Source organism: Belonocnema kinseyi, chromosome 1 (genome assembly GCF_010883055.1).
Source record: "Belonocnema kinseyi isolate 2016_QV_RU_SX_M_011 chromosome 1, B_treatae_v1, whole genome shotgun sequence".
Taxonomy (NCBI): domain Eukaryota; kingdom Metazoa; phylum Arthropoda; class Insecta; order Hymenoptera; family Cynipidae; genus Belonocnema; species Belonocnema kinseyi.
In genome coordinates, this window is record NC_046657.1 from 169,439,533 (window position 1) to 169,454,096 (window position 14,564).

Genomic DNA, 14,564 nt, shown 5'->3' on the forward strand with positions numbered 1-14,564 from the left:
TGAAAGGCATAACAATAATGAATAAATAACAATAACAAAAAAAGTTATTGTGTAATTTTTTTTTGCTTTTTGCATAATTATAAAAAATTATCGGTAGAAAAACATTTCTTAGTGCTTCATATTTAATTTCCTAAATTTTTAACTGGATATCGCGTATCATGTAAACGTTAGTTGGTTTTGAACCACATGTGAGCCAAATTTTTGAGGTTACCCTCACATGGCCTTAATGATGTTCGTTTAGAAAATAAAATATAAATGATAAAATATCAATGATTTCGAAATTTGTGTGATAAAATTTGAAATTAATTCGTGGTAAACCTGTTGTCAATAGATTCCGCTGAACATAACTTAATTATCTTGATGTTGGTAGAGGTAGAACAGCTGATCAAATTATAAACTAAAAATGAAATTACAGGTGGCGACAGAAACGAAGATTATTTCATGACAGTTACTTTATAAATTGTTTAACATGAATTAGTGTTTCCTATCATATTAAAATAAAATTTTAAATATGCTAAGGCTGAAAAATAGCGCTAGGTTCGAGGATTGAATAACACTTTATTTTATAAACCATAATTGCACTATTAGCAATTTTTCAGGACAATTCGCGAAAGTTGTCACGAATTTCGGGATGACTAACGTTTTTGGTAATTTTTGTTTAGTTAAAAGGATAAGTTTTAATAAAATGCAGCATTTTGGGACGACTAGCCGAATGAATAATAATAAATTAGGTTACAATCGAGGAACCAGGCGATAATTCTTATATTTTAATACAATAATCGTAAGCTATGCTATATTTATATGTAATTTTCATATTGATAATACGAAGTCTTAGTATTTTTGATAGTAAAATCCTAGATAGGATAAATTAGTAGAGACATAATTAAATTATTTAAAAAGAGTAGAAGTAATAAGTACCTAAAATAAGATAAAAGACTAAATTTGTAAGAGGAATTGCTATTGTCTGTAGGAATATGATTTATAGTACGACACTTTCTATTTTTTGTATTATGGAGTAAGACAAATTCGGAGGATCACTCTCGAATATTAGTAAGTGACTTACTAAGCGAGCCCCTAGCGTTGGACCGAGTGCAGCCGAGCGTAAACGATGTCAGCCAACCAACGCTCTACTGAAATTCATTAAATTTATCAATCACTCAATTTGGGTGGATGCAAAGATCCTAAATACAATAAATTAGGATAATTCGAAAATCCTATATTTGATTACGTTAAGATATAGTGCTTAAAATTTTAAAAATGCTATCACTGTGAACAATTAATTAATAATTTAATGGAAGTCAATTTGACTTCTAGCATTTACTTGATGAGAGCGATAAATTTCTGGATCTCAATATCTAGTTTAGCCGAATGGAAAATCGCCTTGCATCCGCGCTGGAGACCCGTGTTCGATTCCCACCAGCTTTACTTTAATCACATTTTTCTGTTTCAGCTTGTGATATAATATTCCTGCATGTATATAATAATGTATAAACTAAATATAATCGTGTGTACTGTACAATTGCAATTTAAATAAATATAATAGAGTGCGAAGGAGATCAACGTCCCATAATAAGGAAGTTTGCATTTACGTCGTATGCTCGTGTAAACTGTAAAGGATACGTATCGTGACCTTCAACGCGACGCGACGCATGTTGGGTTTATTTTTTTTCGTCTGCTAATCTGACTGACCCAAATTTTTACTAAGTCGCTTACTAAATCAGTGCGCCGATCTCTCTTGACGTTACTAGAGGCCATTGCAAATATTGCAATCTTCTGTAGAAATAAATGTAACATTTAAAAAAATTTTTCCAATGAATTTTGTAGTTCGGCATGCAGTTACTAGTTACTACTAGGAATAGTAAACATTACGAAAGTTCCGCTATGTGCCTCCATTGCAAACTAAAAATAGTAAAATCTAGTCTGATTTTTAGCAAGTATTGCAGCAAAAGGTTTCGCCGTGTAGAATTTATCTTGATTTCCGGCTAGTCGTGCCGAAAATTAGGGATGACAAGCCCAAGATGGAAAAAATGCTATTTATCCCGAAATTAAGGACAACTAGATGCAGCCATAATATTTCCATGCTTGAATCAAGAATTTAGGTTTATTAAAATCAAAGCATGCATAGCAATGGAGCTTTTATTTAGATGAAAAAGATATTATGTTTACATAAATATTTATTTCTTCAGCGGAAGGGAATATTTCATTTCATTGCTAGAATTAATTTATTCATAACAAATAAACATTTATGCTAAGGAAGTAATAATTTTTTAAGTTAAACATTTAATAATTTGGCGTGATTTGTTTTAATTAAATGTTTCTTTGGATAAAATAAATATGTTGTTAAATTAAATATCCAAGTTTAGGTTTTGAAGAAATATTTCTTGGTATTTATGGTGATGTTTAAACACGATTTTCGGCCTCGGAATTTCCTAGTTTCTGTAGCGTCGTGGTTAACGCTGTGGACTTTACACTCGATGAAGCCAAGTTCAATTCCTGTTGGGGATGGATTTTTTATCGAATTTTCTGTTTCAGTATCATCAAGATTTCAATTATGTGATTTGTTTAAATTAAATATGTATCTTAATGACTATAATAATTGTAATTTAAGCTAAGAGTATCCAGTTGCTTATTTAGGAAAATATGTACTACAATTAAAGTACTAACTACTTCATTGCACTCGCGCATGGTCTAGGCCAAAGGAATATTTTTTTGAATTAGTGAGATATTTTTGTGCTTCAAATATTAAAAAATTTGCGATGGGTAAATATATTTTTGAGCGTATGGAATATTTTCTTGGCCTTAAAACATATATCTTTCAATAAATTCACATTTCCTCATTTTAAACAAATATTCATTTCAATTCATGGCACATTCATTTGGAACAATGAGTCATTCAATTGGTCTAAAATGTATATTTTTTGTCTTCAATTAATATTTCTTTGATTCCCAGAAATATTTCCCCTGGCCAACAGGTCACATTTATTTGCCTCAAATAAATATTTCTTTGAAAATAAATGCAAATGTGAATTTTCTCTTTTCCGAAAACCAAATTTTCATTCATTTACTTAGCCCTTGAGCCAAAAATGTGCTGCATTACTAAAAACAATGCGATCTCGATCAATATCTCCATTATTGAACATTCGAAGCATCTACTTGGAAAACTCCACCACCGTCTTGACTTATAAGATTGTGTCAAGTACTTGGAAGACATAACGTGAAAATTATGACTTCAGTGTTGTTTCACAGGCTACTCTATGTATCCCAAACTTGCTTCGAAAAGCCATAAACGCTTCAGAATATATCTTGACCCTAGAGAAATAGCCCCCGATGATGTAAACTTTTTCTTTAATAGTTAATTCACTCATTACGATGCACATGAACTTCAATGTATTCAAGCTAGAATTAAACCTCAATGGCTCAGGAACGTAACCTTGAAAAGAAACCCCCATCAAAATGAACATAAAGGGAAAAAAGACATTTAATTTCCACACCTTTCTATTTGACTCCCTGTATAATATTCAATATCTAATTAATTACCTGTGACGTATTTTTTAATTGTGTTTAGAAAAAAAGCATATATTTTAACTAAATTTTAATTTATTAATTTCCTTATCTTCAATGGACATTTAATCTTTAACAGCTCTGTAAATACTACCTAGTGTACTCTACATTGTGAAATCAGTTTCAATAAATGTAATAACTAATTTTTTTCCTGAAACTGACTAATGAAACATAAATATCTTAGAATGAACAGATTTGCGTCTATACGTCATTGTGTGACGACTACAGTATATATACTCTTAATAGTGCACTAGAATATTCATTAGTAAAAATATTAACAAACTTCTTCATCCGTATATTCATCAGTTTCTCTGTCCGTGGAGAGAATGAGGATAATTTATACTCTGGTTTTCACATTGGCAATCATCCTGAATTCTATTGGTGAATATAATATATCCGTCTTATCCAATTAGTGTAATTAAACATTTGTTCAAAATTTTTAGCTGATGCACGAACTTTGTAAGCAATTTTAGAAACAGTTTATGTAATAGATCAGAGCTTCACTATCTGTTCGAACTTTTATAGCCATTTCATAAAACGCCTATTAGGCCCATTTAGTCGATAGTTCGTTAAATGTTCTATCGAGTAAATGTGATATTCGTATTATTCTTGAAATAATATATGCGTATATTAAAATATATTTCTAAAATTGAAATTTCTCCATTTGTATTTTCTCTTACAGAATTAAGTTTTCAGTTCGAGATACATGGACCAACTTTTGGCAGAGGACATCTTTATATCTTTCCACGTACTCCTCTCAGACCTTATTATCCTCCTGGAACACCCAGTTCTCTGCTTCAGCCATTAATAGTGCAATATTACACCATTCATGAGCGACATCATGAATTAGTAATGGACTCAAAATATAGAGTTCCTTTAGAGTATCGACGAGTACCAATCGACCAAGAAGTTAAAGTACAAGCAAACGCAATGGGTGATATCTTTCGAATTTATGATTATTTTAATATTCCTCATGATATTTATGATCCAACTGACACTAGACAGGTGTCAATAAACATGATAAGCGACCAAGTTAGAGACCTTACACCAGCAGAAATACGAACATTGCATAGGAATCGATGGCAACATTAGGGTTAGGTAAGAAAAATATCTGATGTGAATTATACGGCTTTTTACAGTAATTTGCTTTGTATTTTACGTCCTAAATTTTTTACATGACAGAAATTTCCTCAATATATGTAACCTGACTTTCGTAACTTAAACAATCTTTGCAGTGATACCCAATTCAGAAAAAGCCACTCATATACAGGGTGTTTTAGACTCAAATCACTGTATAAATATAAACAAAAATTAATTTGTCAAAAATCAGTGTAAGTATTAGTTTTTTAGTTATAAAATATTTCAGTTAGACCAATCATAAGCGCCGTATAAACAGTCGTGCGCTGTGAGCGGAAGTCAATATAGTGACCGTTGTTCTCCCGTCGCTAACTCATTTTGGCGATGGCTTTAATAACACTGCCTTAAACTCCCGCTCATCTGCCCTCGTCTGTTTATTCCACCCTCCTGATTGGTCCAGCCTAAATATCTTATTACTCCAAAACTAAAACATTTTATTTATTAAAATTAGGGATGGGGAGTAGCTATTACAGAGATGAATTTTATATGTACCTTAGGTTACAAATGTGCTAACTAAAAGGGAAAACTAATCTGAATTAAATCTTCATTAGAATTGAACGATAAAATTAATTGTAGGAAGCTTCTGCAAAACTTAAGGCATTAGGCGTAAAAGTACTTTTATGTTAAATCAAATCTTTAGAAATGTTAGACTTAAACATCCAAGATATTAAAGTCGTCGTCCGAATGTACGAAAACGCCATTTTTCAATCAGCCACTTGATGAATATTATAGTCAATCCCGGTAAAAATGCTCGCGACATATGATGTTGACTTCATAAAGTTTACAGTCAATGTTTCGTCTCGCATGTAAACTTGAGCTAAAATTACGATTATTTATAATTTTGACACAGGATTGTAATAATAATGCAGCTAATTGTTTGGATATAAGGAACTGATTAATAAAAGTGATATTTCTTCTAAAAAAATTTTAAGATGGGGAAGCTGTGCGTTGCATATGTGCATATATCTTACCATGTACACAGAATATAACCTTTAACATTTAAATAGCTGTTCTGTAGTTAAACAGAAAATTATCTAACAATAAATATCCAGATTTTAAGTGCTACGTTCATTCTCTCCCTGTAGAAAAATACAAACATTTGTTTTAATCAAACCTGAAATAGTATTAAATTGGCCTTTGTTTTATCAAGGGAAAGGTACGTATTTGGAAAAATATTGAATTAGGTCGGTAAAAATGGAATGCGCTTTGAGAACATAATGTGAAATTTTGCGATTTCTTCGGGATCTTCTGAGCTCGTTTTTTTTACGATTTACTTGAGAGACGGGCATGGACACATACTATCCAGTTATCTAAATCATGCGGGAACGACCTACATCCAGAAGCACAATGCGGCGATATGAGTGTTTTATTACCATCTCTGTCAGTCTTACAGGGTTAACCTTAATATCGCTCCGCTAAACGCTCCTAAGGAAATAGAGTGAATTCTCGAGAATGAGGAGTGCCGCATATACTGGAACTTTAGTTTTTCGACAATTATTTCTGTTTCACACTGGAGGCCTGACATAGTTCTCCTTGACTTCGAGAAAAGATCCATTTTTATTATAGAATTTTAGGCACCAGCTGACAAAAACATCATAGACAAGGAGAATGATAGGAAAGAGGGGTATAGAGACATTATAAAGGATTTGCGATTGTTATCCTCGAAATATTCTGTTAAACTAATCGTCCTTGTCATCCGCGCTCTTGAAGGTGCTAAGCTTTTACTTATTTATAGCCTGAAAAGCAACCTTACATGTCAACAATGGTAAAACACTTTCGGGCAAAATGCAGAAGGCGGTCGTCTTTGGTTTGCTCCATGTCCTCGGGTGCAGTTTTTCAGAATAGCACCGGCTTCCAGCGGAATCCTGCGACTATCCTTATGACAAGCTTTTAAATATATAAATGTAAATTAACATTACTATTAAAAATTAATTAAAATATTAATTCGGTTTTAATTCGTATGAAATCGAACGAAAAGGTCTTTCACGAAGCCACTGAATGCGTCCTCCGTTACAATCGTAAAGGAATAGTAAGGAGTAGTAGAATTGTAAGAAAGAACAGCAATTGTACTTTTACACGCGCAGCCATGAAATAGTGAACTCCCGACTGCGCGCATAACTGCTGCAATAAGAGACGCAGATAGTAAATTTCGGATATTTCCAGTTCCACTTGCGTTTACCTTCACGCATAGGAGATACGACTCCTTACTATTTCTTCATGGTAACAATAATTAATTAGCAGACGCGGGATGGTCCTGAAGGACTAGCCCCTATGCATTGGCGTAACGGCCGTGCCGAAAGCTGGATGGAACCCGGGTGAGGTGTTAAACGGTCCTTGGAATACCGGACATCTCAGAGTATGCATCCCCGATTTGAATGCATGCACACAGGCTACGCACACAGGCTTCATGGCGCATATGCACACTCTGTACGGCCAAAAACACCCAGAGTTTCAACACGTTTCACATTAATCTTTGTGAAATCAGCGTGCCTTCCTCTTAAAAAAATGATAAGTGCGCGAAGCACTTCCCTAACCGCTGCTCAAACAAGCTGCAGAAAAAGCTGAGGAAGCAACATCAGACCAACTGCGGAAAGCAGGCACTTTCTGAGGAATGATAGCGATTTCAGGAAAAGGAAGAATATTATGATTCATGTTCCTACTAGGCCAAAGTTCTGACTAAAAAAAATGTCTTCCTTCTTGAGGATATCTCAGGGGAGTTTAATCTATGGACCATCAATTTTTCAGTTCATGGTGCAACAGGATTGCTCGAAGAATTGCGCCTATGTGAAAAGAGATTTATGAACTAAGTCGCTCAAAAAAAGGTGTGACGGACTACCGACAGGACCCACTAATTGACAGGTACGTCTGCAAAAATGCAACAGATCACCAGCGTGGCCTTTCGATGGCCTGGAATGATTACCGAAAAGCTTTTGCTGCAACCTTTCGTAAACTTATCATTTATTTGTTAAAAAGTTTAAAGGTTCATTCACACATAGGAAGATGCATAGAGAGATTGATACCCCTTTGAAATACTAGATTTATTATCACATCTAAAAAATATTTTGTGAACAGCGTGACATTTGAGAGTGGCATTTTTTAGGGCTACACTATGAGCCATTTATTCTTTCGCATCGCACTTGTGACACTATCAATTGTTTTACTTAATTCTTGCTTAAAATTTCGTCGAGGGTAAATAGGAGAGATTGGTATGGACGTTGGATTGAAAAAGTGGGCCAAGATTGATCTAAAGCGAGGACAGATAACTAACGTTTGCATGAACCCTGAACTTGTACATATAAGTGTTATTAGATATCTAACCACCGTACATCAGTGATACAGTCTCTCAAAAGCAAATAGAAGCGTCTTCTTCGACAGATTTGGTCGTTCAATCTGTCGGCGTTGTACGAGTTATCTTCGATTAACATTCTAACCGTCCTGGTTCTACTCTACACGGAGAAAACTGAGATTGAAGAGTTCGATATCCAGTACACGAATTGTTTAATGATTACTGAATTGCAGGAATAGACGCAGAAACCACGAAAAGAAATGTCAAACCACACACTGATCATTAAAAATTTGTATCTCTACTGCATAAAACTATCTTTTAATACTTTAAAGTTATTGTGTACCTTTCGTAGGTTACCACCTACAAATAAAATGCGTCAACCGTTACACGAATGAAAAACTAAAGTCTGTATATCAGTCATTGAAAGGACGATGTCTTAACCGAAGTATAATTTATAGTGTTCTATTGGGAACTCGACTGAGCTTTCAGCGGTCCTGTAACCATTCCTGGATGACCAACATATAATAACGTTCGGGCAGCACCGAACCAAAATCTGCTTGCAAGATACCATAAGGACGATCAGTGCCTCTTACTTTACCATCCAGGATACCAGGTTGCAGAGAGAAGCGGATTTTTGCTTTGGACATCAGGGTTTAATTTTCGGCAACTACGATTTTTCATCCAACTCGACTTCTTCTGTTTCAGCAAATAAATTTTCATAATTTAATGTTTAAAACTCATTGAATATATGTACGTATAATATATGAATCAATGTAAGTTTATAAAATCAAAAGCGAGTATATATCGATCCTTCAACAGCTGCCGCTCTGTGTCTTTGTAAAGTCGATCATTAATTACTGTTGCGAATGTAGGAATGATTCCTATACTGGACTGTACTCCGGACAGTGTCCTGTAAGGAGTTAGACCGCCGAAAAGCTGTAATCACTTTAGTTGTCTAAGGAAGCTAATACCGCGATTGCTCTTGAATCAATAACCTAATTTCAATATAGTCCTAAAAATGGCCAGGAAACACGAGACGATTGTGAAATGAACGTTTCTTTACAAAGCCATGGAGCAGGCAGACGAGACTTTAGTCTAAATTTTAGCATCATAAGTGGGGAAGGTGCATTGCTCCATCTAGATTCCTCGCTTATAAAAGCTCTAGTGAAGAAAGCAGTGGTTGAAAAATTCCGCAAACAGCTACTCGACAATTCAGGTATTATTCTATTTATTTATAACATTATTAATTTTCATTATTGTCACTAAAAATGTGCATATCATACAGCCCTACGTTCACGCCCTGCACATGCGTACTTCTCACAAAGTGCGACGCATTGCCTGTGCACCTTGCACGCTCCGCGTGCTTTGCACATCGTGCGAGTATCGTCCCTTCTGCTAAATACGCCATTTCTTGCTTTCACTTATAATCTAAAATTGTTAAGTACACCAAACATCCTCTACTTCACAAGCTTGTTTTCAAAGAGGGTAGGATAAAAAAATTGTGCGTATGAAGGGCGTACGTCTACTTTTCCTCGTGTAACTGCCGCCCTGGCCTCGCTCCGGCGGAAAATTCACTCTCGCCAAAATATACTTCTTTACGCCCTCGATACACAATATACTATTTTAGGGTAGTAAATTGTAATAGTTGGTTAAAGTTACATTTGCCTAACAGTAGTATGTCTTTCAAATTTTAGTTCGATCGGTACGTATGTTAAATTTTTTGTTTCTAGTAGTGAGTTAAAGTATAAAATTGTAAATTAAAAAAATGTGCTCAAGTTAAATCTTTAAAACAATTTAAAACAAAACAGTATTTTTCTTTGCATAGACCGCCAATTTTTTTGAGAAAATTTAAACATGCGCCTGGAATTTCTTCAGCTTAAGTCAAAGGAAGATGTCACTCTTTTTCTATCATACAAAAAAATCTCGTGGTGTGAAGATCTGAAAATTACTCAGACGTACAAATTGACCATTTTAAAACCAACATTTTGGTTCATGAAAGTAAAATAATTACATGTTTCTTTGATTATATTTGATAAAATTTCAAGAACGACATGCTGAAATTTATTCATAAGAATGTACTTCATCAAACTAAAATTTAGAGGGCTTGCTACTATTGGACAAATATGTAGAACTTCTACTCATTATTAGATTCCCCTGTTTAAAACACTATATATTTTCACGGTCCTCTCTATTACACATTATTTTGCGAAATAAAGGGGGTTTAAATAGGACTTAAAATACTGTAGAGTAGTAAAATTCCTGTATGCTAATAGATGTAAATTAGAACTGGAAACACAACTTAAATTTTAAAGAAACTTAAAGGGGATGAAAGGGATATGAACTAGGACTTACGAACATCGAGAAAGGATGCTGAGGACGATAGTAAATACAAATACGATCTTGTCCTTTATTGAAAATTTCTAAGTAAAAACTGAACTAAAAATTCCTCAAATTAAACTTTTTTTGCAAAAAGTTCAAAATATTTTTAAAAATCGGATTCCGAAATTAGCAAGTCGATTAAAGAAAAGTCTAATCCATATTTGCGAGTTATCAGAGACCTTAATTTTTGGTGAATAACACAGACAATAGCCCAGAAAGCCCGGAAAGCATAGGTTCCGTGAAAGATCGCTGTGCAGCATTCAGCACAACCACTTCTTATAACAGAAATGAATCACCAGATATATAAGTCCACCTTAACTTGCTATCACAAATTAAGCTTGCCATTGCATCGGCTGGCTGATTTCAGAATTTGAAGTATCGATTAATGTTTTGGATTATTTGGTGGAGCTTTTGATCTGCTGTAAAAAAAATACATTTCAGCGGCCTAATTTACAATCCGATTTACGGTTTGATTAAGGGTCTGATTTCGGATCGGATTTTTGAAATAGAGTGACTACTTTTATCACAAACTGTTTGACAAACTAAAATTTTTTTAATTTTTATCTTTAGGTATTTAAAGAGTTAGCAATTGTCCAAAATTCGTACGTGATGAAGGCTGGTGGCAAAAGTTCTAGTAGGTCTCGGATCATTGATTAAAATTGTAGGGACATTAGAAATTAAATCTATATGAGAATCATCCTTATATAGAACATCAATCTATTTCTTCCCTAATTTTAATCCTCACTTGTTTTTAGCCTTCATGTTTATAAAAAATCTTATAAATATGCAGGTACATATAATCCTTTAATCAAAGCTGAAACACGATTTACTTATTATTTATAAACAAGCTCATGAGATGAGCCTCGAATTAATGTCACAATGTCATTTATAAAAGGAAGTGTAAATAACTTTATTTAAATACATTGAAAATTAATTTAAATATATCTATATTTGTAATATAATCTAATATTTTTATTCGTCATATTCTTCTACTCAATTAACATTGAGAAAAGTCTGTAACTTCTGTAGGATAAGTAGGTTTACAATATCACAGTATTTGGCACGAGTTATATACAAAAATGATATAATACTGATACAGTAATTAAGACAATAATGGTCCACTTTTTGTGCTCATAATATTAAATTAGAGACTTTATATAATGTGAAGAATGTTAAAAATTGAAAATATAAAATGTAATCTTTCTACCATAATAAAAAATTTTGATTTGAAGTATGATAGGTCTGTTATATAGGGGTCATGGAACATGCATAAATTGTGTTAATATAACACCTTACTGTGTAAGACATTATGTAACGATAACACAAATGTTACGTTACAATAATAGTAGCGCTACACAAACAGTTATTTGAATGTCAAATTGTTACACTCTTGTTACATATATTATATTTATCTAAATTTATATCTCCACTCGATGTTTGGCTTTTTTCTTCATGCGTCGAACCATTCGAAGTAATTTTTTCGTCCTTTCATTGACAATTATTAGGAAAAGAGGAACCAGAACATAATTGACATGTAGTACTATTTTAACGATACTGCAAATTGTTAGTTCATCATTCGTATTGCTATATAATTCCAGATTACAATAGGAATACATGGATCCAGTATTTGTCAAGTATTCAAAACCACTGCAGAGAAAGTGTACTACTAAAAGTGGAGCTGTAATAAACAGTAATATTATTCTATTACGTTATATAATTATAACATATATGCCATTCCACAAGAACAGGTACTAACTTTTCGTTGTTATTATTTTTATTATTATGCGTTTCTTTTTATTATTATTATCATCATGATTTACTAGCTATTCGCGTTTTTGTGAACAAAGGTCAAAGTATTGATTTTGGGTTTTCGACATGAATATTGTACTTATGCCACGGAAGTGCGTACATTTTATGCTTGAATAAAAAAGTTTAAGATGTGCCTTTATAGCACTTAACTTTAAATGTGTTTTTCTCGAAAGGCAGATCCTTGAAAAGCATTTCTCAAGATTTTCTCTAAATTCATAGCTTAATTTGGAAAATCAATCAGAAACATCTTTTTTTACTGATTAGCCAATTTGTTTATTGAAGTTATTTAAAAATACTATTTCATTACATAAAAGGTAAGATATAATCATGGATCAATCTCAAAAGTCTAGTTTTTGAAAACCAACTTTCAAAATTTTGAACAAGGACCAAGACAGAAAAAAGCATTTGCTTAACTGAAAACTTCTGTTTTTAATAACTTAAAAATTAACTAAAACAAACTAATTATCAAATAAAAAAAAGGAATATTCAAAAAGAGTTGAATTTTTAACCAAGAAAAAATTTTCAGTTGATAAAGAATCAATAAAAAAATGTATAAATTTTAAAAATTATACAATTTTAAGCAATGTTAATATAGAAACAGTAATATTTGAATTAATTACAAAAATCTTTTTTAGTTTTCCTACGAATTTTTATAACATTCTTTTTTCTTTTGAAACCTTTTAAAATGTTTAGAAAGCTTCTAAGTGCTGTATTCAAAACCTTCAAAAATCATCCTTTGGGTTTCAAATCTCTTGAAATCTTTTCAAATTGTCAAATATTTTTTCATTTTTTAATAAAAATTACGTTTGGTTGGAAATTTATGTATTTTAGTAAAAGTTAATCTTTTTAGGTAGAAAATTATTCCCTCAAGTTAAAAAATCAAGTGTTTGTTTACAATTTGTTTGTTTGTTAAAAATACATTTGTGTGGTTGAAGGATTATTATTTTAGTTCAAAATTCATTCCTTTGGTTGAAAGTTTCACTGTTGTGTTGAAAATTCGTTTTTATTTGGTTTAAAAAAATTTATGAACTACAAATATTACTATTTCATTTTTGCTTGATAATTGATGTTCTTTAGTTGAAAATTAAATTATTTTGACAGAAAATACATATTTTTTTGTTAAAAAAACCTGTCTGGTTAAAAAATCATATCTTTGGATTAAAAAATAAATTGTTTTGCAAGCAACTCGTCTTTTTGAATCGAAAATTCAACAGCTTTGCTAAGATTTTTTTTTATTATTGACTAAAAGAACTTTTTTGGTGAAAAATGCAACTTTCTTTATGAAAATTCCACTTTTTATTTTAAATATAGCTTTTCTGGTTCAGGCTAAAGTTAATAATAAGAAAACAGCACTGCCAGCAGTAAAACGTCCGGAGCTAGCATTATCAAACATATTCATTTGAAAGGAAGAATAATTATTTTCAGACTTTGCCGAATTCCGTTTAAAAGTTTTTTCAGACCCTTAATTGAATGGAGTTTTCTATTTTTTCTAAGAAATGCCATTGTTTAAGAAATAAAACAAATTTATAATGTTAGTTAGTGAGTTTTCAAATCTGGACAAATTTCTGCTTCCGGAATTTCCCAAATTAAGAAAACTATTAAAGCTACTGCATTGCATTTCAGTAAAATATTCTGAAAATTTTTCCATAAAGTTTCACGTGAACCTGAACAAATAATCTTTAATTTTCAAAATGTTAAGTCAAATAATATATTATACGATTAATAATATTATATCATACATATAATATTACATTTATAAATTACTAAGTGTTACATTTAGAAAATTTCATATCCCGCATTTTAGTTCTCATAAGGTACAAAGAAATCTCGCTGACCAGGATCGACGGCAGCAGTTCGGCTGAATGAGGGGAAGCCGTATAGTGGGGGAACCGCTCGCAGGTACCCAGGGCGGAATTGTCATATGCCCGTTGATCCTGGGTCAGGCTGTACCTGTGGATTGTGGAGACCCCTGATCCAGGGAATTCGTCCTGAGATTAGAATTTTTGGAATACATTCGGCTTTATTCTACGGTCTTAACCCCATACACTGAGAAAAATGTATGTTTGAATTAACAAATTATTTCTTTAATATGGGGCCAAAAAAACTTTTATATTATTCAAATAAATTTTTGGTTTCTTTAAATAAATCTCTTGTTTAAATTAATCAAAGTTCTTGTTTCTATTAAATATATTTTTTTAAATTAATTATAGATTTTGTGGAAGTGAAGTAAATCTTTTTTTTTCACTTAACCTCAAAATTCAGCATTCTTTATAAAAATAATGTATGAGATCGATAATTTTTTTATATTTTTAATCATAATTATCGTTGTATATGTAAAATCAGGAACACTTATTTAATCCGAATGCTTAATTCTGGTTAATTTCTCACTCTG

At 32.3% G+C, this 14,564-nt stretch overlaps 1 protein-coding gene across 1 annotated transcript in view; it reads right to left on the minus strand.

Annotated features, from left to right (window-relative positions):
* Window positions 1–11,340: 11,340 nt before the first annotated feature.
* Window positions 11,341–14,564, minus strand: part of LOC117170419 — a 9,121-nt gene continuing 5,897 nt past the window's right edge. The window contains exon 5 of the mRNA XM_033357168.1: window positions 11,341–12,041. Within this exon, the coding sequence (XP_033213059.1) occupies window positions 11,782–12,041 (260 nt within the window). The 3' untranslated portion in view covers window positions 11,341–11,781. The remainder of the gene's footprint in view (window positions 12,042–14,564) is intronic.